At 36.8% G+C, this 26,409-nt stretch overlaps 1 protein-coding gene across 1 annotated transcript in view; it reads right to left on the bottom strand.

The window, feature by feature from the left end:
- The window catches only part of LOC122790589 (potassium channel subfamily T member 1), a 1,237,971-nt gene that overhangs the window by 747,875 nt on the left and 463,687 nt on the right, over positions 1–26,409 (bottom strand). Inside the window, exon 13 of the mRNA XM_044058115.1 lies at positions 20,127–20,190. Coding sequence (XP_043914050.1) covers positions 20,127–20,190 — 64 coding nt within the window. The remainder of the gene's footprint in view (positions 1–20,126; positions 20,191–26,409) is intronic.

Here is a 26,409-nt window from a genome sequence, read left to right as displayed (position 1 = left end):
CACTCCTGAAGTCCCAATGGCTATGCCCCTGCTCTAATCCAGACTAATAGTTAACGTCCCTGCCTCACCTAGGCCTCTCTAAGCCTCCATCGGGTCCACAATGTAGCCCTGTTAGTCCATCTGTTCAAGTCTGTATCACTTTTAAATTATATATATAACTACTTGCTTGCTTTATTTTGCCTTTAATCATCAGTGTATTTACTTGTTTCAGCTTTGTCCTTGTATTTGTTTATGTAACCCTGTTCTTTCCCGGCCTCCAAATGGACATGTATCCAGTTGGACTAGCCCGGTCAACAAATGTAAAATAAATAAATAAAAATAAAATAATATAAAGCTATAAACTGGATCTGAGGATTTACATAAAATCTGAGTTACAAAAGTGCTCGAATAGAGATGAGTATACTTCGCTGCCATGCAAGCACAGCGTCATTCTCTAATTACCCCTCACACACACACACACACACACACACACACACACACACACACACACACACACACACACACACACACACTCATTTAATGATATACTATGCACCCTATGTGTAGCTGCCACTGCTATTGTAGCACAACAGCACCAAAACCACTTCTTTATACACCTCTAGGTTGTGTCTGCATTGTATAAGCGAATACAGCCCTGTACTATACCAGGATTCTATACTTTTGCAACACCAGTCACTGTAGGAAGTGCCTATGAGATGCAAATGCAGCAGAGCACATAAGTGCATCATAATGCGTTTCATTCATTTCCTGACTTACAATGTTCACTGCAATCTTCTGTTTTAATAGCAGTGATCCCAGAGTCATTCAGTGAACATCCATCCCCTGCATGACATAGCAGCAGGTCAGACTCAAATGCTTATTTGTACCTTCAGGCATTACTGTAGTATAATGTTCATTGCACTGCCTCCTTTGTGCCCTCAGTGTACCTCAGGGCACCTTGTGTGATACGTCTATAATAGTGAGTAAAATTCCATCCATCTTGCTATGCACTGTCACCATAAAAGCAATGCCCCCACCTTTCCAACTACTCCCTGCAGTAATAAAGAAGCCCATGATGTCACACACTGTTTAAATAACATAATCACTGTTTAAATAACGTAATTACCCAGAGTCCCTCCTGCACTCTATCCATACAGCCTCTTTTATTGTATACTATTGTATACTCCACAATAATGTAACCTCAACTCCATTAGCACTTCCTGAATTTTGAAAATCTGTAGACTGCATATTCATGCCAAGCTATTTATTTCCTTGGGATGATTAGTGTATCGCAGAAATAAAAAACATATTGAACTTCTAACTACTACAGGACATATTTTTGTACTATGGCAAATCAGTGTATACTAACAGATGTGGGATTTTGCATCTGCCATTGTTACCAAAGAGAGGACAGTTCTTAATTTTATCATTGCATGAATATCCTACCTCATTCCAAAGACATGCATCTGGAGAGTTTCTCCCTGGCCTCCACTGAAAATGGGCTCTGTCCCAGTCAGACTTTCTTGGTCAATGAATGTTAAATAAAATAAAAATAAAATAAATCCCTGTGAGCATCAATGTTATAGACCATCCATTGATAAACATTGCATTCTGTGGCATACAAGGTCTCCCCTCAGGCCTGACAGAAGTATGATTCACAGAACTCAGGAGCATAACTTGTACACCCATGGAGACTCCTACAGCTGAACATTTGACAAACTACCAGCAATGGCATGGCTCCAGATACATATACTAATGTCTCTCAATGTACAAGTAGCAGTATTCAAGACCCATAAACTGCAATTGCTCAGTGTCTTATGTTATAATATAGTGCAGGTTTTGAATGTATTTCTGTACATCTACATTATACCAAAACATCACACTCCATCAACTGCTATTGCACAACAGATAGAATGTATATACGTATTGTTAGAAAAATATGTATTAAAAAGACTTGTAATTTGCTACGCCAGCTTGGTAGGCAATGTCTTATTAGAAACTCTGTAATACGTTTTTGTCTCCTGACACGTATGAAGTGCATGACGTTCCCAAAACTCTTCTGTGGAAGAAGCTGGGCATCTTCTTGGCTGTTACCAGAATCATATCAGCCAATATACTACTAATTATGTCAACGGAGCAATGTCACTAAACAGAGATTTACTTGTGTCCTTGTTGTATATTACAAGCAGTTTAACTAAACAAACTAGGTTGGTAGCTGCAGAGTTGTTACTCAGCATAAATTCCAGACACCCTTGTAAAGTCCTATCTTGTGGATGCATAATTAAATGTGTAGCAAAAAGTGATTACATGTTCATGAGTCTTAACAAGACTAGGCAGCATCTGTTCTCAAACACTGCAGTGTTGTTACACATTTAGTAGCATGCACAGCAGCAAAAACAGATCCATTACTATCCATTTGTATGCTCTCTCTTTTGCTGTGAAGGTCTCCTCTCAGGCTCTTTACATAACACCCATATGCTTCTGATATGTCTTTTACCTTTTTGTTTTCACACAAGGATACCTGGTCATTCATGCTCTTGTCGGGGAGAATACTAACCCATTCCCACGAACTACCACAGACATTATCTATCATGCAAGGCAGCATGCTTATTATGGTTTGCGATGCTCTGCAATCATGGCAGATGTTGCTATGGCTGTGGAGTTACATTTATTAACATATTATGCTAATGAAGGAATCAGGTACAGATTAACGTCTCACTTTGAGGGGCTAAACTACATCACTGCATTGGGGCAGCTCCAGTGTGGTTACAGCATTGTGTTTGTGTGCAGTGTAGACCACCATGAGATGTCCTATTTCATCCCTGTATATAAGCAGTTCCATGCAGTGACACTCCAAGTAATGGTGATGATGTCTCATCAATGTTATGCTAAGCAGTACATTAGCATTTCTTAGACATCAGGTGCTGATATGTTGCCGCTGGTGCAGTATTTGAATCACAAACCATGATGTGGATCCCCTATAGCTACTTTGTACCTGTAGTCCGCCAATTATGCAGTAATGCATGCCCCTCCTGTCCAGTAATTATGCAGTAATGCATGTCCCTCCTCCATTGTACTTCAGGTCATTAGTGAATTACAGTGAGATCTGATATGTGGACATACCTCTCAACTATCCAGATTTTTGCCTCATATTTTTGGTATGTCCCTCATAAAATGTGTGGTTTTCTGGCAGATAACTAATAACTGAAGTCACTAAACATTGACAGACATTTGAGTTTCAGACTTCATATCCATTAGAAAATGCATGATAATACAAAGCCTACTAGTCCAACAACTGTGCCAGTTTATAAGAGCAATATTTACACTTTGTCCATGATTTGGGACCTTTGATCCTTCATTAATTTTGGATTTGACCAGATTTCTTGTGTTTAAAGGTTGAGAGGTATGTATGTGGCTCAGCCAGCACACTGACCCTGTGCAGTTGAAGACCATTTTCATAAATCCCACTCAAACTGTGTACTAGATTTCTGACAGTCATCCTTTAAAATATAAACTAAGCATTTTTTCTGATTATAATAATTGTTGTTCTTTTACTGTTGTCAAAATAACAGAGATGAGATGCAACCATTAAACCATTAATGTTTCATGTACTGTTTTAGACTGGTAAATCTCTTATAGAAAGTAAAAACTATAAGTTTGCATTTTAAGCAAGAACAATACATTTTCCTCCACTGGAGAGCAATACCAATGCTTATTAAATTATTTGTTATATATTATGCAATGGTTCAGCTGTGATATTTAGTAATAAGTGCTGAAGATGATAAGGAAAGTGTAAGGGCCCCACAGAGTATTAAAAAGTGAGCAAGTAAGAACCAAGTCATAAATGTCTAATTGCAAGGCTCTTTACAACACACTTGATTATTACAATGAAGGAACTATTAGATTTTTAGTACTATGAAAGGAGAGCAGCAGTTTCCACAAAATAATCAACTGTCTCTGACTATGAAAATGTGTCATATTCTGATCCATACAAAAGTATTTATGCCACAGCTGCCATTCAACTTTATATTTTTTATTGGTGTATTTTAAGGCTTCTAAATGAATTAACAAAAAGAACAACTCACAAAATGAGTAAAACTATTAACACTTCTACTTCAGTTAATGCCTGTCGTTCTTAAGTAACCAATGATAACCAAACTGATATTCGAACATTCATCATATTTACATCTAGTTACATGATTTGTTGTCTGCAAGGACACATTTCAAGAAACAGACAAATAAGAAGGTAATATTTACACAAGATTTTTTACCAGGGCTATTCTCTCAGAGGTATGTCTAGAAAGTTTATTTCATGAGATGCACAACTAACATTTCCCATCTAAATCAAAAGTGTATCCCGTATGATTAATGTACACGATGAGCAAACAAATCAAAATTGTATCCGGCACAATGAGAAAACATTTTAAATTAAACAATTATGGATAGAATGGATATCAGAAAGTCAATAACAGAACTGTATGAACTTCTTTATATACATTTTAGAAGATATTACTATTTTCTGCATACTGTTAAGTTAACATAACTACCAGATATTTAAAGGAGCATTTAAGAGAAGATTATTTTCGGCTCTTATTTCTGGCAGAAACAGATGTTTTAGTGTTAAGTAAATTAAATAGCCCCTGAAAAATACATTTTGCTTTGCATATGATATGTTGGGAACAAAGCAAATTGGTTATGCACAGTTGTGAGATGTTACAAGTGAAATGAGAAGGGTGAAGCACTAAAAGCCTGAATTCAGACGAAGATAAAACAGAATAATGTAACACCCAATAAATTACTGACAGAGGCACAAGTTTGTGGTGGCCAAGGAATGGGTGCTACACCATGGGAAGCCAATGAGCAATGGAGACCGCAAAGGATGAAGTAGAAAGAAGCAGCAAGCATAGGGAAAGCATATCCAAATGGAGAACTGTGGTACAAAGAGACATACACTGAATCACAGACTCACACAGACAAGATGTGTATAGCCACACAAACACGTATGTAGGCACATGCACACCCATGTATACACACAAATTATCTTTATTAATTTAATAATAAGTGCTGAACAGCAAGTCACACAATAGGTTATGCCAAACGATGCAGGGATATTGGGACAGAGCATAGGATTGCCTGTTTTCAACAATGTAGGGAGATTTAACATAGCTGTAAACAATAAGGATAATCATCCCTTGGAATACTGAAAGCTGTGCAAGCAGTAGCATAGCAGGGTGAAGGGGACAACTGCCCCAGGTGCAAAGTGTTAGGGGGAGTTTCAATCTTTAATGCATATCAGCGTTTAAAAGTTGGTATTGCATTTGCAGTCAAACTTAAGTGCTATAGCACTCTGTCTGTGATCTAAACTGTAGCAAACAGTTTGCTACAGTTTAAAAGTAAAAATAACTTTTTTTTAATCTGAAAGCTGAGAGCTGTAGTACTCCATGCAGGGTATATACTGTAGTAACAGCTTGCTACATTTGTGGCAAGCAGTTTGCAACAGTTTAAAGAAACGAGACAAAAGGAGGGCTAGGGGCAGGGCACAGAAATGGGACTTCATTGCCTGGGGTAGGAGAGAGTGTCTGCATGTTGTGTATCTGACCACATGGCTGTGTGAAGGAACATATATTTTTTTTGGAAGGTGGGAAATAGATTACCATAACTGCAGTAATTTCAGAATCACATATTATGCACTCCATAGAAACTGTGGATTCGCCCTCCTCTGCAAGCTGCCACAGAAACTGTGAATTCATACTCCTTCACAAGCTGCATAATACTATTACACACACACACACACACACACACACACACACACACACACACACACACACACACACACACACACACACACACACACACACACACACAACATGCTGTTTCTAATTTGTGCAAAGGATGTGACTCAATGAGGGCTAACAGGTTCATAGGAAATCACTAGGCTAATGGCTTAAGGTCCCTTACAAGCTTAGCCAGCATATGTCTGCTAGGGGCAATAAGATGACATAGAGTTGTGGTAAACCAAGACAATCATTCACTGATTAGGCTACAAGCAGATAAGGGGCACAAGCTGAATGATAGAGTGTCTCTTAAGTCTTTTTTTATAGATAGACCCCCTGACACATTAAATTGTGTTTGAATAAGTTTGTGACAATGATTAGTCCCTTAGTTGTTTTAGTATACTGTCTTGGTTTTGTGTACTATTATCTTTTAGGTATTACCATCTCTCATGGTTTTAGGTAGTTATTATTTTCATAAATATTACCATCAGCTAATATTCTATACTATTTTAATAAAATATAAGGACAGTAATATTTTATAGGTATTCTTTAGGCTTTTGTAGGCTTTTAATGTAATGATGCGGGCTTTACTGTTTAATTGTGCTGCCATCTATTGACTCCATATATGTTCACACGTTTTTTATATATTTTATGCCTGTGTTGATATATTTATGTCTTATTTATAATATTTTATGTTTTCATACCTCTGTTTTTTGCATTTTTATTAGAATTTGAGTAGTTTAAACAATACTTGAACATGTAGAGCGGCATATTTTTTGCAATCGTATTATTCTCAGCTATTTGATCTCATGCATACCAAGTAGTTAGAGCTTCAGACTGGCTCTTTAATGTGATTGGTTAATTATGAGATTAATGAAGTTTGGAACAGATGGAGTGGGGCTGGTGGGCAGAGAAGAAGGATAGGCTTGCCCCTCTTCTGCTCCCCCTCTGACGGATAATTGGTGGAAAAATTTTGGGGTGGCAAAAGACTGATGGTGGAGGTGTTTTGGACTGGCTGGTTTTGGATTGGTGAAGAGATTATGAAGGTGAGCAGTAGAAAGCTGCCTTGTAAGTGTGAGGATAAGTGAGCAAATAGGGAACGCTCCTTATCCCAAGGGTGAGTGGTTATGCTGCCCTTATGGTTATTTATTTTGTTTTCTTTTAAAAGGAATTGAAGTTGTACTGTGTTTAATAAAGTTTCATGCTTTTATCATTTATTACGCTATACTATAAAGGTTGTCAAAGTTCTTTTGGTGTTTGAGTTTTATTAAAGTGGAACATGACAATGAGCGTTCTAGGTGTATTTAAATGGATGTTACTAATTTATTTAATATGCCTGATGAAGCATCCCGAGTACATGCAAAAGTGCTCACTTCTTGTTTTATTGTATGCTTTGGACTGTTTATATTAAAGTTCCACTATGTTCCAGTTGGAACGTGTTTGCTACCTCATTTTTTGCATATAATCCACCAATGTTACCAAGTATGTCTGCCTCTAGAATTGTAGCAGTATGTGTGCATATCTCTCTCTTTTACTTTAATGAAAAAACAATTACACTTTCTTACTGAAATAGATTCTATATGAATGCAGACACATGCCACATAGAAGCATTATATGTTTTTTTTTTGGTTGGTCTGCTGTATAAGGGTGTGTGTGTGTGAGTGAGTGAGCTTAAGCTGAAAGGTATAGGCTTCTGAGTGACAGTACTTGTTTCAGTTAGTTTTGACTGATATCTAATGTTGCTATTCAACATTAACATAGGTTGCGCATTTGTACTGTGTACCAGTTATAATTCTGCAGTATTATCATTGACCTAATATATGGCAATGCTCTTCTGAACTACTCATGTGCACCATCTTTCACATGTGATCACTTTTTGCAACAGCTGTGTGATAAACATCTATTATCCAGCCCTGTCTTCAAGATCACGCTTTTGTACAATATACACATTTTAGAGAATTTCTAAAAGTATATTATATCGGATCAACAGGAAGCACTGTATCTAATATGATAATTACTATAATGACCATTCCATAATATCAGTACATCATCTAAAAACCTAAAATAAGAAACAAAATAATTATAATAATCATTAGTAAATATGTATTGGGTTTCCCAATGCAACAAAATGATGCTAGCAAAAAAGGGGGCGACTACTGCCTCCATGGCCACTCTTCTCTTTTGTTTACAGTAATCTACTTCAAAAATTACAAAGTTATTTAGTATAATTTACAAAAACTCCACTAATAAATTAATTTCCCCCTGTTTCACCAACGCACCAATTATTTAACATTTGTTGATGGCAAAGTCCAACTAGGACAGAGCTTATTTTCAGCAGAGGCCTATGGAGAAACACTCCAGACACGTGTCATTGGAATCGTGGAAGGAAATTGTAGTACCAAGGGGAAACACAAGCAAATGCAGAGAGGATAGGCAAACTCTGCACATAAGGCACCCCAGCCAAGAACTGAACTGGAAAACCTCTTGTTATTCAGGAACAATGTGAAGTGCTGCACTACCGTGCCACCCATAATGCTTCTTGAAACCAATCTATTCCCAAGTCATGTGGATTTTCTAAAAAATAAATCTTTAACATCAATAGTGAAAATGGAATAGGGAAGCTGTTAGAATAATTTTTTTTCAATTTATGAGCCAATTTGCAGAATTTTTAAGACTGACTATAAATTATGATTTTAAGGAAATTAATTACATGGATTTTACCCTGAGTAACAGGGACGTCTGAAACAAATATTTATAGAAAGCCATCTTTTTCTAGTAGTCATTTACATTTTTCTAGTACCCACCCTAGTTAGTAGAAAAGGAATTTAGTCAAGAGGCAGTTTATAAGATTGACTCACATGATTTCAAATGAAGGAGTGTATGGGGTGTAAGGTGAAAAACTGAAACAGATGCTTTTAGAGCATGACTATCCTAATGATTTAGTAAACAGTATAACAATGGAAGTGAATAATAGGAGTAAAGTGAAATTCAATCCTATTATAAAAAAGGTTGAGCTTCCAAAAGAAAAAGGGAATAAACTTGACAAGAACAGTAAGAACTATGTAGAGTAGTGCTATGGTATTAGCCTACAATGGGAACAATAACAACACTAGGAATATGATATGTAAGAACTGGAAAGGGTTTTTTGTATTTTAACCTTATTAACAAGTTAAGCACTAACCCTTGTTTTATATATATATATATATATATATATATATATATATATATATATATATATATAGGGAAGGAGTTTGAAAAATATATTAGAAAGTGAGATAGGAGATTTACTCTTAAAAAAATCTTATAGGATGGATTAGTGTGGAGCTTGTGCTTAATGCTGATATATATTAGAAGGAAAAATATTACCCTTGGTAGTTATGCAGAATTAATAGGGGTAAAAGGAAAATACAATTGCAACATGGGAGGGTAGTTTATGTAGCACAGTGTGCCACACATGAGGTGTTCTATATAGGGAAAACTGAATGAACCCTTAAATATAAAATATATGGACATGTACACTCTAAATAAGAAAGATAAAGATAATGTTTTATCCAAACATTCAAATGAATATTAAGAATTTTACAAGGTTTTCGTTTTTCTATGGTAGAAAGGATGCTTAAAAATGAAAGGGGCGGGAACTGGGAGTCATTTCTGGAAAGTAGGGAGCTATATTTGCAACCCCTGTTAGATGCTGCACAGTATACTGGTATCAATGATAAGTTAATTATCAAGAGTGTGTTGGCAATAAATGTAATAGATTTTAAATAGGTTTAATTAAGTTATAATTCTATTTAAGAATGTTTTATTTTTATTTAAATAGTGATGTAAGTGTGTAGAGACATTAGAGATTTGTATGCACAAGACACTTTAAAAAGAATTAAGTATTGAATATTTATGATAGGGTGAGTGTGATTTGTTAGAAGTATATGAGTAATTGAAGGGGAAAGTTTAACAGAAGGGGTCCTTGGATTTAATTATGGTTCTGATGTAGTTCCAGTATTAAGAAAACAAAAATGCTTAACCGTTTTTTATTTTTTTTTCAAAAATAAAAAGTTTTGTGAGAAGTGAACAGCTGTCAAAGCCTGACATGCTTTGCCTTTTATTTGAGATCATTTACTTCAAATCCTCGTTATAAGTTTGTGGCTAGATTTTTAGTGATTTTACTTTATTTTCTTAACTATATAGGAACTAGAGAAATCACATTACAGAGACTTAACGCTCCATGCAGAGAACCTAAAGTGGAAGGTATAAAAACAAAAGCATTCAAACAGTATTCACTTGACGTATTTATTTAGTTATTTTTTTAATTTATTTTTCACAATTTCAAAATGATTTCAGAAGATGAAGAAGGATTTCTATATTTTATAAATAGATCAAATGTTTTGGGGGCATGAGGTTTATTTTTGTTTGGGTGATCGATTATAGCACAGCAGTCTGACACCAAGACAGATATACATTGAACATTTTCACATGGAATATATTTAGTCATTCTAGTCATGACAAGGAGACCAAATAGAAAATTTGTTCTGTTTGTATTATAACTTATTCTGAGATTTGATGAAACTCTAGTTAGTTGTAATACACAGAAGAGTACAGATGATCTTCCTCTGAATGGAGAGAGTGGGGACAAAGCTTCCATCCCCCAAACAATATGTTAAATAATCCTTTGGTCAGCTAGACCCTATAAATGGTGTTTCATAAACGCACCATACCACATTCTATTTAACTTGTTACTTTTTCTTTTACAGGACATGTATTTTCTGCTCAGCAGGTTCTAAAACTACAAAAGCAAAAATACAGCTATTTACAAATATAAGATTGTCATAGAAATGTTTCATTCAGAATGGTAAAGAATTAAAAAGAGGTCAGTTTTAAATGAATTAAGAAGGGGTTAGTTTTACATTGTATCCTAGAATGGTGAGATATCATGCCGTAGATTAGCTTGATATTTAGCCTGGTGCTTCTATTTTGGCTGTATGAACTGCAAATGTAAATGCATTTTATGAAATTATGCTATATTGAAAAAAATCTTAGATCAAATGTTGCAGCAAAGGCACATATAAATGAATGAATGAATGAATGAATGAATGACTGAATATGTGAATCACTCAATGAGTCAGTAACTTTTTTAAGTAGAAGAACCAACTCAAGCAAAGCATCGAATACAAATATTCAACACATTTTTAGTAACTGCTTCCAAATTCTTTATGTATGAACACGTTGACAAATGAAAGTAATCTGACAAATAATCTACAGATTTGATCAGAGCTTTTTCTTAAGTCAATACAGCAATGCACACAATTAAATGTAGACTTTCTGAACAGCAGAATTCAGTATAGTGGCTGCACACATGCCCTTATAACTGCACTCAGTATTAAACGAAGTTAGAAAAGGAAGGATATTCAAATGGATGCATCATATATGATACGTTGATATCATCTCAAAAAAAAAAAAACAGCCATGATGGCTTACATAGCTGTGGCATAAAGGTCTTCACTGAAGGTGGCACATACCATACATGCCATAGACTGCATGGAATTGGAGGAAAGCAGTAGCTTTATACTAGCAAATGTATTGAAATTCATTTACTAGACAGAAGGTTTATTTACTTTAAATATTTGGTATGTTTTCACATTTTATGTTATGGAATCTGACGTTATCCTTATACCATAATATAAACATGAGTGCACCTATGTGCCATCCTTCAGGAGACAACATCATTTCAAATTCATGTCAACATAAAAGCTGGGCAAGTCTGTTACAATTTATGTATGCCATTTTACAACGACATAGAAAGATATCACAATTACCCCAACAGCATTTGAGTTTTTTTCCCACCTTCCCACAGCTGACCATCCATTGCTACTAGCATTTCGCCTTGCTCACTGGGTCCAGACTATCCCTGACTTAGCCTCCCCCAGGCTGCTGAGGAGATCAGGGTTGTTGGTGCAGTGTGATACTGTTGGTAGGAAGTGGGCATGTCTTAACTCATCTCCTCCATGTCAGCATTGTTTGCTCCACTGCAGCTGCCTTTGGGATATTCATGCTCACTCCTGTGCATACACAACCTCCTGCATAAGTAGCACACTACTTGCAGAGAGGGTCTTCATGCTGTTGTTGCAGTAAGCCAGGTTACTTACTTCCACCAGGATGGGTACACCAGCATGGGCTTCTCAGTTCAGTCCTCCCTCACCTGGTCCATCCAGTCGCCACACCACTAGTCAAACAAGGGTCATCAGTAGCAATGTCAGGACTTTATACTTCTGAAACATAGTGTGATGTTATGAGGTTGTGTCATCTGTGCCAGGGAAAGTAGGGCAGTATATGTGTATATATGCCAGCATAGCTAGCTGGAGTTTTGTAAATATTTTTTTGTTATTTGACAATCACGCTGATCGGTACAGATGTTTGAGTTAAAAATATATTTGCAAAGTTACCTGTGCAAAAAATGGATCAGCAGTAGGTCCTGTTGGATAGAAATAATTTATGCATGTATATTAAGTTGTATTGTTGTAACTGATCAAACACGTATGCTTATCAGAGAACCCTGGAAGGGTGGAAAGTTTAAAATTGTGTCATAGCTTTCAGATGCTGCCACAGCTCTTAGCAAAGCTCTGTGTGTGTATTGTACCAGAGTCAGGTGACTGGAGGTGATATCATACTCTAACCAGCATATGGTTTCTTTGGAACCCTTGCAGCAGCACTTTAGAATGTGACAGGAAAGATTTCTGACAAGATATATATCTCATGTATTCACACAGAGAGAGAGAGAGAGAGAGAGAGAGATATCATCTGGCATTTGCTGTGTTAAGACACTTGGCACACAACAACTTGCCTTGTTTTAGTAAGTAATCAGGGAACAGTAATTCTTTAACTAAAAATAAAAATATACCAAATGCAAACACAACTGTAAAAACAGTAAAACTTTTATTAGATAAGCGCTTTCATACTTATTACCAAGCACTTCTTCAGACAAACTACAACAATAATTGAAGTAATTAAATACACAAAACAATTAATCACTGCACCAATTTTTGATATCTCAGTAAAGGTTTTAAAGGTATACCACTATTCAAGCCAGGGAACCTATGAGCCTGAAGGGTGGTGATCCATTTACTTTCAGCTATTTCAGCTTTATTGGACGTATCACCTCCTCTCAAGCCATAAGTAAAAGTTTGCAATATTATAAAACTAAAACTATGTTAATTAAAATTTGCTATATGTCTATACAGACCACTAGTCACATCTTTGTTCCTAATGTAACCAATATGCTCTAACAGAAGTTCTCTTAGTGAACAATTGTTTTTTACCAACATAGAAACATGTGCATCTGTTACAAAAGGCTAAATAGACAAGATGACTAGTAGAACAATCAGCATAAAACATATGAGAAAATCTAAAACCATTCACAGGATGAACAAAAACTTATTTATTTATTTCCAGTTTGATGACCGGGGTGGTCCACTGGGCTCAAAGAGCCCATTTTCAGTGGAGGCCCAGGGAGAAAAGTTCCAATAATACATAGTACAAGCTCCATAATATGAAATACAATACATAGTGGAAACAGAAACAAACTAAGCAAATTTTACATACAAAACAGCAAAAACTAAAAAGTTAAACAGCAGCTTGGAGAAGGATGCAAAGCATATTTACATGTTTAGTGGTTGAGAACAGTAGTGCAAGGTTAAATTAATAGAGAGGTTTAAATAATCTGAGAATGATACAGAAGTAACATTAGCATGGATGAGTTCTTTATGCATGAATATTAGCATGAGTTAAACTAATACAGAGGTTTAAATCCTCTGACAGTGGTATAGAGGCAGCATTAGCATGAAGGCAGTACATAGGGATAATCAATAGTGTGTAAGGAAGAACAAACTTTGTGTGTTATAAAGTATTTATGTATTAAGCAGGTTAAGTAGGTGGAGTGCAATTGCATTTCCATTTTTGGGAGAGGTAAGAATGCAGCTGGGTTTTGAAGTGTTCAGAGTTCTCAGACATTCTTAGAGATGGAGGGAAAGAATTCCATTTTTTGGTGACGGAAAAGGAAAGGAGAAGCTGACCAGCGGGACGTTTTGGTTTATAATCAGAGATTAGATTGTGGTGGGTAGATCTTAGAGTTCTGTTTGGGGTGTATAATGTTGAGATGTTTGTTAGTGCTGGGCATATAGTTGGTTTGAAAATAAGCTTGTTAGTGGTGATGAGTTGGAGGTAGTCAAGGTAGTTTGGGGGTTCTAGCCATTGCAGCTGGTGGAGAGGTTTACAGTGGCAAGTGGAGTATTTGGAAGTGGTGGTGAACTTTGATTTTATTGTAACAGGATTCTAGTTGAGAAGAGATGGAGGAAGATAGGTTGGTTAGTAGGGGAGCACCATATATTAGTGAAGGTAGTAAGAAGTTAGTGGCGAGGCGATGGTCTGTCTTTTTGAGGGGGAGAGGAAGTGGGAGTTTCTGTACAGCATGCCAAGTTTCTGATGGGTTTTCTTTATACTTAGCTGAATATGGGTATCAAATTTTAGGTGTTCGTCAATAGTAACTCCAAGAAGTTTAGCAAAAGGAACAACTTCTATAGTGGAGTTGGCAAGGCTTGTAATCTTGAAAGAGGTTTTGTCTAGGCAGATAGATTTTGAGGATAGAAGGATCTTTGATTTTTGGCATTCAAAGAGAGGTGATTTTGGAGCATCCAGTTCTCAGTAGTTGAGAAGGCAGTTTGAGTTTTTGTTTGGAGCTCAGGGAGGTTTGATGCAGAGCAAACTAAAGTTGAGTCATCTGCATATTATACTATCTTAGTGTTAGGAATGGCTGCATGGAAATCATTAATAAAGATATTGAAGAGCGTAGGGCCAAGAATGGATCTCTGGGGTACCCCGGTTAGGGTGGGAAGGAAGGCTAAGGTACCAGTCTTCCATTTTACTGCCTGAGATCTGTCAGAGAGGTAGCTGTTGAACCAGGTAATGGTGTTTTGTGAGAGGTTAAGATTGGAAAGGTGGTGAAGAAGGTGGGTATGGGAGACTGTGTCGAAAGCCTTGGAGAGGTCTCCAAAATATCTAGTAGGTTAGGTACATATCCATGTCTATCTTGTACAGCCTGTCCTTACATTGCTGAGTGTCTTATCACAGCAAAAGCCAGATGATTTCTCTCTCTGTCTGTGGAGAGGAAAACTTTCTGATCAGAAATGTAAGGACAGGCTGTACAAGATCAACATGGATATGTACCTAACCTACTAGAAATTTTGGAGAAGGACTTATTATGAGGATAACACAATTGTCTCCTAAGAGGCAAACTAATCTTAAAACAAAAGAAAGTTATTCCTTCTACAAGGTTTCCTGTATAAATTGGTTTCTATCATACCATTTTCACCTTTCCATAGAGGTACATCTAAAAAGTCAATAGCATCGTAGGCTATGTGTTTGATAAGCCTAAGATAAGTAGCGGTACTTTCAAGATATAGGATAAAATGATCGAATAAACACACAGAACCCTCCCACAGCAAGAAAATATTATCCACAAATCTTTCAAAATATTTCAAATAAGGTGAAAAAGCATGCTGGTCAAACACATACTTCTCTTCCCAACAGGCCATAACTAGGTTGGCGTAACCATTGGCACACACAGTGCCCATAGCCACGCCGACCTTCTGTAGATATATATGCTCATTAAAAATGAATGCATTATTTTCTAACACAAGATCTAACAATGCACAAATCAAAAATATCATATCATGTGAGTAGTGACTGTGCTTATGTAAAAATGTTCTAACAGCGTCTACACCTTATAAGCTAGGAATAACCGTAAAAAAGTATTTACATCAAGAGTGACAAATATACATTGAGATTCATCAAAACTTACATTAAATTTAAATAAGGTCTCCAAACAGTATTGTGTATCTCTTAATATAGATGGAACCACATCCACTACTGACCTAAGTTTATGTTCAACAAAGATAGAGAGTGGCTCAGTGATTCATCCACTCTCAGAAACAATCGGTTGTAGTGGAGGATCACAGACATCTTTATGGACCTTTGTTATCCCATGAATCAGGGGTAAAAGTGGATTATCTACAACAAAATAATCATACAACTCACGGTTCATCAATGTATTCATCAATAACTAATAAAGCTCATCATAAACATGTTGAGTTAACCTTCTACCAACTGTTGCTGTAAGCTGAAGATACACCTTAGTGTCAGATAACATTCCATGCATCTTATCCAAATAAATTTGTCTATCCAGGATGACAATCACTCCACCCTTACCTGCATGGCATATTTGTATGTTGTCATTGCCTTTCAGGTCATTAAGTGCAGCAATTTCCTCTTTGGTCATATTAAAAAACTTCCTACAGTCACAGTCAGTCATAGCTCTAAATACTGTAAATCATGTTCACGCATTTTTAAAAAAGATTCAACAGATGCAGCTAAAGGAGGAAAAAGGTACTTGGTTTCTTATAGTGACACACAGCAACATCAGTAGTAGAAAACATGGTTCAAAGCATAATTTTCCTGACAAAAAACCTAAGTTATAAACAGGAGCGGCCTTAGGTCAATTGGTGCCCTAGGCAAAAGGGCTCCATGGCGTCTCCCACCACACTACCTGGTGCCCCCATCCTGGTCTACCAACACCAAATAAATACTGGAAAAGCACCCCTGCGAGAGCGGCGCCCTGACCTGTGATGGACAAGCTGGAATAAATGGCACTCCATGATTCAAAACTCTCAGCTGGGCCTCAGTAAGTAATGCAGAGGACAAACTGAAAACTAGTGCGTTATCTTTTGCGTTCATCCTTGTTTGGTCACACCTCCATAATCCAGAGAGAGTTTTCTCTTCTTGCAATCAATGCACATGTCTGTCTCTCTGATCAGGGTTGGTAAAACCAGAAAATGTGAATCAGATACTAAAACAGGGGCTTTCTCCTTATTCTTAGCCCCTAATTCTTTACCAGCACTCAATTTATTATCACAGCTATTATTAATTCCAAAAGAAGCAGTCACCCCCTCTAACCCCTTTAGGTAAATGGAAGTGGTCAGAACCAACCTCCTGTTGAATAGTCATGTCAGATACCTCATCAGCATTCTCAGCATTCATAACCACCTTAAAATGTGGGCAGGCTTTTGGACATGATTCTTTAATTTGTCAGGGACATTTAGCAAGTATAGCTTAGTATTGTTTTTTTTTGCATCTGTGAGAAAATATCCAACTGTATTATTTTTTTATATATCTGTGGGAGAAACTCTGTTGTTTACTGTATTCAGTATCCTCGTGTTTTCTGTTTTATTATTTATCCTTAAATATTTTAATTTCTTTCATTGTGGCTGGTCCTTTAGAGAATACTTTCAACATCTTGAGAGCACTTATGCTTGTTTTTCGTGACACTGTGGTAACTTCTGAAAGCCTTGCTGCTTTGGTCACACTCTACCATTTGTCTTACTATTCATTTTACACAGTATAATTGAGTACCTTTTGTAAGAGCCTTAGGGTAACTGACTGGTGGAAGCATGATTACCTCAGATTCTGGGCAGAAAGGGGTATAGCTAGTAAATCTGTGCCAGTGTTTCCCAGGTGTGTATGTATGTGTGTGAAATTCAAATATCCAAGTGTGTGTGTCAGCTACTGGGAACAGGGACACAGAGCTCCATAGTGGTCAGTGTGGAGTTTATGTGGGCCAGGAGACAGAGAAAGAGAGTCCAGCTCCAACTCTGCAGCATGTTCCCTGTGTGCTCTTAAGGGAAATTGTGCTTGGTGCAGGGAGCTGCATCTGAATATAGTGTGTGAATCCATCTTTACTCTTGTTGACCGTCCCTCACTGGAGGCAGTGGTGAGGATTGACTGCTGGCCCAGAGTAAACACCCATCACACATGGGTCTGTGTAAAACAGCATTTGAGTATTATCCAAAATGTCAGCTCAGTAAGGAATCGATCACAGACAAAGTAATATTATACTTTTGCATATACTTTGAAGTAGTTCGGTAATACCAAATAATCTCCAAAATATCATGTTGCAGTATAGAAATATGTGATCCAAAAGGAATAAGAATCAAAACATAGCTGCTATCTGGGGTCATTCTGAAGGCTTTATAATATAATGTAGGGGGGGCCTGGTGCTGATCCTTTAATCTGAGTTCACCACATATCAAAGGGTGGCTTATTAGCGTCACGTATGACATGCAGAATGTATTTATTAACCAGTAACTCTGAGCAGTCTTTTATAATATAGTTCTACTTCACACAACAACAAAATACAGTTGTGGGTACAAACACCATAGGGAGCTTATGAATGTTATCTGTAAGGCTGTGTGTTAAATTAAATAAGCAGTTCAGAGCAATACATATATCTAGTACCGCTAATGATGTTACTAATCAGTTTTCATATCTGAACAGACAGACATTTTAATACTTAATTCTAGAAACAATGAAGTTTCCCTATTAATCTGACAAACCAATAGCGTGCATGATTATACACTACTATTAATTATGCATATGCTTTATGCACCTACAATCACTAGGACCTCTATGTGTAACTGCAGCACCTGATATAGAAAGGTTGTACGTCTCCTGGTGTCTAGCTCCATTATCATGTGCTGCAAGGTGAATACTCATTGCATAGGAGGACATGAAGGATGCCCCACATAAAGAGTCACAAGTAGGCATCCTAAGCAGCATAATAGGGTCAGTCAGAAGAATGAATGGGGAATGGCATACTTAAAAAAAAAATATATGGAGGTCAAGAGAGCTGGGGAAAAGTTTGGGCAAAGGAAGAAGTGGTAAAATGGAGCAAAGAAAAATAATAATAATATATATATATATATATATATATATATATATATATATATATATATGTGTGTGTGTGTGTGTTTGTGTATATGTATACATATAAATATATAAATGTCTACTTTAAAATGTCCACTTACCGAAATGTCGACTTTCAAATAAGCTAGACGACAATGCTGAAACTTCACAATGCTGAACTCCCGGAATGTCACAATTTCACTCCAAGGCATTAACCACTTGACCACCAATGGTAATATTACACATGGAACCAAATGACACCCACCAAAGTGGATAGCTTTGCCCCCCACACCCCCCATGTGAAAGACTGCTCCTCCCAGACCTCCCCCCTTCTTAAACATACCAACTCAGAGATTGCACTACTGTGAAGAAAGGGCAAAGTTCACCATGGTGGCCAAGTGGTTAGTTTCACAGAGTGAAACTGTGACGTTCCGGGAGTTCAGCATTGTGAAGTTGCAGTGTTGTCATCTCACTGATTTGAAAGTCAAAGTTCCGGTAAGTCAACATTTTAAAGGGGACCTACACACACACACACACACACACACACACACACATATCTATATCTATATATATATATATATATATATATATATATATATATATATATACATACATACATACACAGCTATGGTATACATGCAATATAAAACATGTCCAAAATGCACAGACCAAGAGGCACACATATTTTTTAATTACAAATGGTCAGAGTTACACTATGCACATACGGAAATGAAGGAATATACAGCTGTAAAAATACTAAAGCATAATATCTTGTCAGAAAGGAATTAATGAGCAGAGGATTAAATACTAAGAGAGGTAATGAATAAAGAATGCTTTTAAGCAAATAACTGAATTTGGATATACTAATGGGAAAAAAAAGACTCCACAAGGGAGTAGAGACATAATGAATGAATAAGCAAAACTCTAGCGCTGAATGCCTAGAGGAAAGACGAACACACTGTCAATGTTCTCATGTTATGCAGAACAAGATAAGTAAAGCTTTGCATATTAACATTTAGAAAATTCAAAACGTAAAAGGGAGGATTCATTGTAACATTTGGAAATTAGAAGGCACAGTGACAGAATACTATAAATTCTATTAAAGGAGAAAATGAAAAAGTAAAGTCAGCAGAGATGAGATGCTGAATCCAACAAAAGGCAAAGTGCAGAGGAAGTACAAATGAACAGAATCAAATCTTGTTCCTGGAAGTAGAAGTGAGAGAGAAAGAATTTTTATAACATAATTGGAATGGGATTTTTTATTAGAGAAGCTGACAGTACTTTTGTTCTGTAGTCTAAATTTAGGAATAAATCATTTTGTTGATATTATCTGTGTACCAACTGTTCTGGCTATACTGTTATATACAGATAATGTAGAATTACAATTCGTAATGACACATCATCAACCGTTTAAAGCAGTAATGAATCAATAGTTAAATGATTTATTTTGTTTGCCAATTCTGTTCTGTCATAAGACGGTATGCCTATAAAATTTGTAATTGTTCTTTATGTACATTTGACAGCATAACACAGATTTTACACATTTAAGACAAACTCAGTTTCCTTGAATAGTACAGTACAGTGTCTTACCGCTGCTGTCCGATCCTGCTCATTCCGACTGCTGAGAATAAAACAGGCTTCTGCGTCATCCAGCCTGTGAAGAATGGTTTATAATTAGTAGAAAGAGTACTAATAAAGTGATACTACAATATACAAAGCAAATACAACTTTGTACAAAGTCATATATATGAAAGTCCAGTTTATATTTTAAATATTTAAATTTCAATGTTGTGTTACTATATTTGCCTGGTATAAATCTAGAATCATCTATTATCATAGAGTTACAATAATGACCCTCTAAAAGTGTAACACTTCTGTACTTAAAGAAGATGGGTTTGAACACTGTTTTAAAAATTACTTAGAGATCCGAAGTTTATTCTTAGTAAAGTAGCAGCATTTGTAAATAAAATGATTCATTACATTATCTTCACAAAAAGTAGGTTTCTGGCCTCATTAACTTCACTCATAAGCATGCTTTTTTTCTCAGGTATTCATAACACTTTTTACTGTTAAATTCTAACAGGTCATATAAATTATGAAATTAAAAAATATTTTTATAGAAGCCTTAACCATTTGAGAATGTAATGCGTACACAGAAAATAAGATTCACACTGATGATGTAATACAATTATATTATTTTCTGGAAAAAGTTGAAAGTAATAATCATTTCATGGTAGATATTCATTTAAATGGCAACTTTGGAAAATTGTCATCATCCTGTATTATTATAAAGAAAAGAAATAATAATAATAATACTGTTATTTTCACAGATGTACCACTTAAACATATCATAAACAACTGGGCACAATGACACTTCATCCCTGATAAGAGAATGCTTGTTCACAATTTAAAAAAAAAATTACGGATCATTTCACAACTATATCATTTTTTTTCTTCCTAAATTAGCAAATCAGATCCCAAACCATAGGCAAGTTTCACACATGTCCCAACTCTACAAAACAGAACTTCAATTATTTTACATTATTTGCCTACATTGTGAGCGCACTGTTACATGACCAACTTTTTTCACCTTTCAGGGATTTCTCTTATTACAGTTTTGTGACTGCTGTATTAGAATATGTAAGTAAGGAGTATGTGGTCAGGATACCCTTATAGGGCATGCAGGGGTTTGGACCATTGAAAAAATGTGTTTTATTCTTAAAAGTCAGTCACAGTTTTAATGGATGCATTGATCAACAAGTTTGATTCATCTAGGCTGCTGTCAGTGAGTTATGCATCAACTTCTCATCCCGAATCCCAGTAGATCATCATATTTCACATACAAATGTCATGACTAATTTATTTATATATTAGAAACATTTGCCCATGGTGCTCAAAAGATTTGATTTTTATCTGGTTGTACAATATTTGGAAAAAATGTTTTTCTCCATGTGTCATAGCATGGTTTCAAACATTAAAGAGGTAGTGGAATTGACTTTTATGAATGACTACAGTATGTTTAAAATGATATAAAGTATATTCCTACTGCTTCATTATTTTTTAATCTTACAAATACATTTTAATGTCGATCATCGTAGCATTGTCTCTGCCAAGCATATATTTAATTTCTGCAGTGTGCTATTTAATTTATCAGAAGACTATATAAATGAATGCCAGATATTTGTGGACATACATGGTTATGGTATGCTATGTGATATTCTTACTCAAGGCGTTCCACAGGAGTTCTTTCCTGGACACTTGTTTTATTTTGTTGCTGAAGGCGATACAGAATTGACTACACTGAATACGTTTAAACATGTACTCCCTCTAAGGTTAGATAAATGTTACAGTTATCTTTGTGCTTGAATTTTCCCAATTATGGTGCATTATTTTATAATGCTATAGAATAATTTAACCTTGATAAACCAACAGTATTATGACATGGCGCAAAGTTTGTTTTACATTAGTAGAGGCGAGTCCCTTGTGAGTATCACCACAGAGTAGAACTATATGTGCAAGTTAGTTCAGAATAAGTTTTTGAAAGAGGCTACTGATAAACTGTGAATTTTAAGCTGGACAAAGAAAGGATTTGTGTTTCTGGAACCACATTTGTGAGCATTGTTTCTGTGCTCTGTATTTTTGGAAATCTTAAGAAGAAAGTTACTGTGAGTCTGAGATGAGATTTTTTTCTGTAACAAGCACTGCCAGAAAATCTATAAGTGAGACTAATTTAAAACTTGTAAGTAAAACTGCCTTTTCCGGTTTGACTGTGACACACAAATCTTACAAATGAACTCTTCTTGATTGCCTTTTAAAGCCTGAACTTAAAGTAGAGGGAAGCTGCAAGATTGGGGGATAGCACCTGAGCACCAGAATACATAGCAAACTCATTGACTTGTACTGGATAATTTTCTGTATACAGAAATTCCTAGCAAAATTCTGATTTTAATCCTTAACTGAAAAATAAACTGCATGCTTTGTAATTTGCTGATGGAGTGAAGCATGTTATTTTATTTTTTAAAAACAACACTCTTTATTTGAATTGAATAAAATGTAAGACGTGGTTGGAACTGCAGTTTCCTGAGCCAAGTGTGTCTAGATAAGTACCAGTTTGTCACGTGGTGGTGATGTCTAGAACTGCTTCAACATATTCCATGACTTAGTGAACTGTAAAAGAACCTTTACTAAACCAAATTGTTAACCAAAAGGCATATAACAATACAGACAAGGTCATAGAGCTCTTTTTCAAAGGGCTGCTGCTCAGCAAGAAATGAACTAAAGTTGTTTATGTGACATGCAACAGAGTACTGCTGCTATGCAAACCCTAACACATACCCTCGCAGTGGCCCAACGGAAAAATAAACTCTCAATGAGGATCACCAAAGAACAGCTAAGTGCTATCCAGATGCTATGGGCAAAGTGCTATCCAGATGCTAAGGGCAAAGTGCTATCCAGATGTTATGGGCATAATTTGAAGCCCAAGCCAGAGGGAGCTGGACGTTAGAGAGAGAGCCAGGAAGGGCCACAGTCTGGGATACAAGTAATAACAGTTTACTTAGTAAAGAAATGAGTCCTAATTATGATGTTGAGGCTATTTACTAGCTTTTGCAAGAACAACTGAAAGGAAAGTTTGGCTGACCACAGAGTGGGCTACAATATTAGTTCAACTTTTGAACAGAAAATCCCAAAATATATACTCTGATTTGACATTGGCATGAACCAATGATTACAGGTTGTTAAAAAAAGGCATACTCACTTATTTAAGGATGACACCAGTAGTCTGCACTCAAAGGTTTCACATGTAGACTTACACAGTGGTTAAAGCAACCCATTTCTGAATGTCTGATCTAATCTGGCTGACAGAAGATGGTTAAAGCCAGTGAAAAATTCAGCAGCCTGAATTGTGGATATCATTGTAATAGACGATTTCTAAAGAAGTCTTGCTTTACCCATCTGTCAGTGGGTTAATCAGGTGAGTCATAAGTCTGTAAGCCAACTAGTGTATCTGAATAAGAAGTAACTGGTAGCGAGTTATCACTGAATGCAAGTGACCTTGCAGGCCAAAGACAATCTCACAAATTGCTGGAATTGGGAATAATGTTCTGAGTACTGGTGGTGAAGAAAAAGACATTTACCTTTTTTAGAGCTATAAACACAATATCAAGCAGCTCCCGAGTGCAGAAGGAACTAAAGACAATTAGAGAAAAATATTTCATGTGTTCTAAATTTGGGCAAAACCTAAAACTGTGCACAAATGACGAGTTTGTGCATTTAAATGCATGCACCAGATTGTATGTTTGCAGCTAAGGTTGAACCAGTTAGTGGGGAGATGTAATCCATGGTTTTAAATCATGTCAGATTAACTACTGTAAACAGTACCAAGTCAAACATTTAATAATGTGACAGATGAAGAAGAAACAAGTACAAATGCTGCTTGATTCTCAGAGTATGATACGAAATGACAAACTCTGAGATATTCAATTGAGGTAAAAGTAAAGCCAAAAAATGGAGAAAGTCTTACCCACTTTCTAGATCTGAATTAATGTAAAAGTACTCACAGGATGGGAAGACTGATAAGTAAATACGAAGTGCCAGTAAACAGAAAACTACTTTACCTTTATTATAGTAGGAAGTGATTCAAACCAAAACGAAAATTGGCCCAGAGACAACAGAAAAACAAAGACCTGTCAGAGCTGAAAGCTATTCAGTGATGTTATAAAACTTCAGAGTGTGAGGATTCACTCTTAACCCTGGGGTTGCTGCATTGCCATATCAGCCCTTCATCTTTTGCCATTACAATCAGACCATAAACACATTTAAAGGATAGAAAAGAAAGGGGGAGGAATAATGAAGCGATTGTTGCTACACCAAACCTTCTGAAACAGTGTTATCCCTGCACATAGCCATTTATGGGCGTGACACCTAGGAGTAGAAAAGGATGAGGGAACGAATCCTTCAGAGGTGCTGTTTACCTGGGATCAACTGTCAGCTAGGTACTGCGTATGCAATCTTCCACTGTGCCTTACAAATGTAGTAAAGAAAATAATTGGTTAGGCCTGTAGTGATAAAACATGTCAAAGATTCAAGAGGCCCATACTCACAGTTCTAACAGAGTCTGACAAATGGAAACCCAAACATACATCAAGGAGATATATAAAATCATAGAAGGACAGAGCTAGGTTAATGATCGCTTGGGTGAAAGGATCAATCCAATATTCAGAACCTTGAGCAGGAGAACCCTGTCAATGCACCAAAAAAAGATGAGCAGAGCATTTGTGTTAACAGAGGTTTTTTTTTTTAACATACAAGGGATGGCTTATTATTTAACCATGGCATGAGTCCTGCTATGGCTTAAGGAATATTGCACAGAATATTAAAACTCCATGCCTACAGTGATACTGCCCACTTGAATCCATCATAAAGAGCAACATTCTTGCTTTTCCAGCATATCAGCAGTGCTGTATGCCAACAGGTAGTAGGATTAATGTGTACACATCATAGTGCAACGAACTGCTTCACCTGGCTCTGAGCTGAGGGAGCAGGAAAGTGTGACATGGCCCAAGGTTTGTTTCACCTATATATCGAGAGAGAGAGGTTTGTGTGTGGGTGTGTGAGCATGGGGGTTACAATGGGTGTTTGCAAAGTACAAACAAAGTATTAAAAGAAACAGTCTGCTGATGAGCTGTGAAAGGTTAACATTCGAATCTTAGAAGGATTAGTTGTTTTGTAATCAGAAACAAGAGTATTGCTTTTTCTTAAAAACTTTGCATTTTTTTTTTAAATCTTAAAAAGAATGAGGCAGGAATTCTGGAAAGATATTCCTTCTGGAAGAGGCACTGAGAAAAAACCTGCCAAGTGAGGCTGTGTTTTAAAGTCAGCAAGGAAGGCACTGTAAAAAAGATCTATAGATTAAGACCGTCTTCTTTGATATTAGGTAAAGCTTACAAAGAGAACTGAGCTATCTAGTTATTGTATATCCTGCAACATAGTCAGTGGACGTATGCAATTTCTGCATTAACTGATTTTGCAAAACAAACTGCTGCATTTTTTAAGATGGTTGGGAGGGTGGCCTAATGGTTAAGTTGTTTGCTTTACAAACACAAGGTGCAGGGTTCAACTCTCACAAGGGATAATTGGCTAGGCTTAAAATGGCTTGTAAGGGCAGTTAGCTTAGCATGAACCTATGACCCTATGGATTAAGCTGCTTAAGTTCTGCTTGTCTTAAACCTTAAAACTTAAAATTTCAGTTTGTAGACAAGTCAGATGTTACTGAATAATACATTTTCTGTGTGCTTTTCTTTCTTCCCTTCTGTCTGTTGGACATCTAGCCACTCCCTATCAGCCTTGAGGCCATTCATTCCCTCGTCATTGAGGAGCCCTTCTTCAGATCCCTTAGGGCGAGAGCCATCTAGAGGTGCTGTCTTCAGATCCCTTAGGATGAGAGCCATCTAGCGGTGCTGTCTTCAGATCCCTTAGGGCGAGAGCCATCTAGCAGTGCTGTCTTCAGATCCCTTAGGGCGAGAGCCATCTAGCGGTGCTGTCTTCAGATCCCTTAGGGCGAGAGCCATCTAGCAGTGCTATCTTCAGATCCCTTAGGGCGAGAGCCATCTAGCGGTGCTGTCTTCAGATCCCTTAGGGTGAGAGCCATCTAGTGGTGCTGTCTTCAGTTCCCTTAGGGCGAGAGCCACCTAGCGGTGCTGTCTTCAGATCTCTTAGGGTGAGAGCCATCTAGCGGTGCTGTCTTCAGATCCCTTAGGGCGAGAGCCATCTAGCAGTGCTGTCTTCAGATCCCTTAGGGTGAGAGCCATCTAGCGGTGCTGTCTTCAGATCCCTTAGGGCGAGAGCCATCTAGCGGTGCTGTCTTCAGATCCCT

This window comes from Protopterus annectens, chromosome 16.part0 (assembly GCF_019279795.1).
Source record: "Protopterus annectens isolate FY-2018-M chromosome 16.part0, PAN1.0, whole genome shotgun sequence".
Classification (NCBI taxonomy): Eukaryota; Metazoa; Chordata; order Ceratodontiformes; family Protopteridae; genus Protopterus; species Protopterus annectens.
The sequence above is the reverse complement of the archived record's forward strand: the minus strand, read 5'-3'. Positions and strand labels throughout refer to the sequence as shown.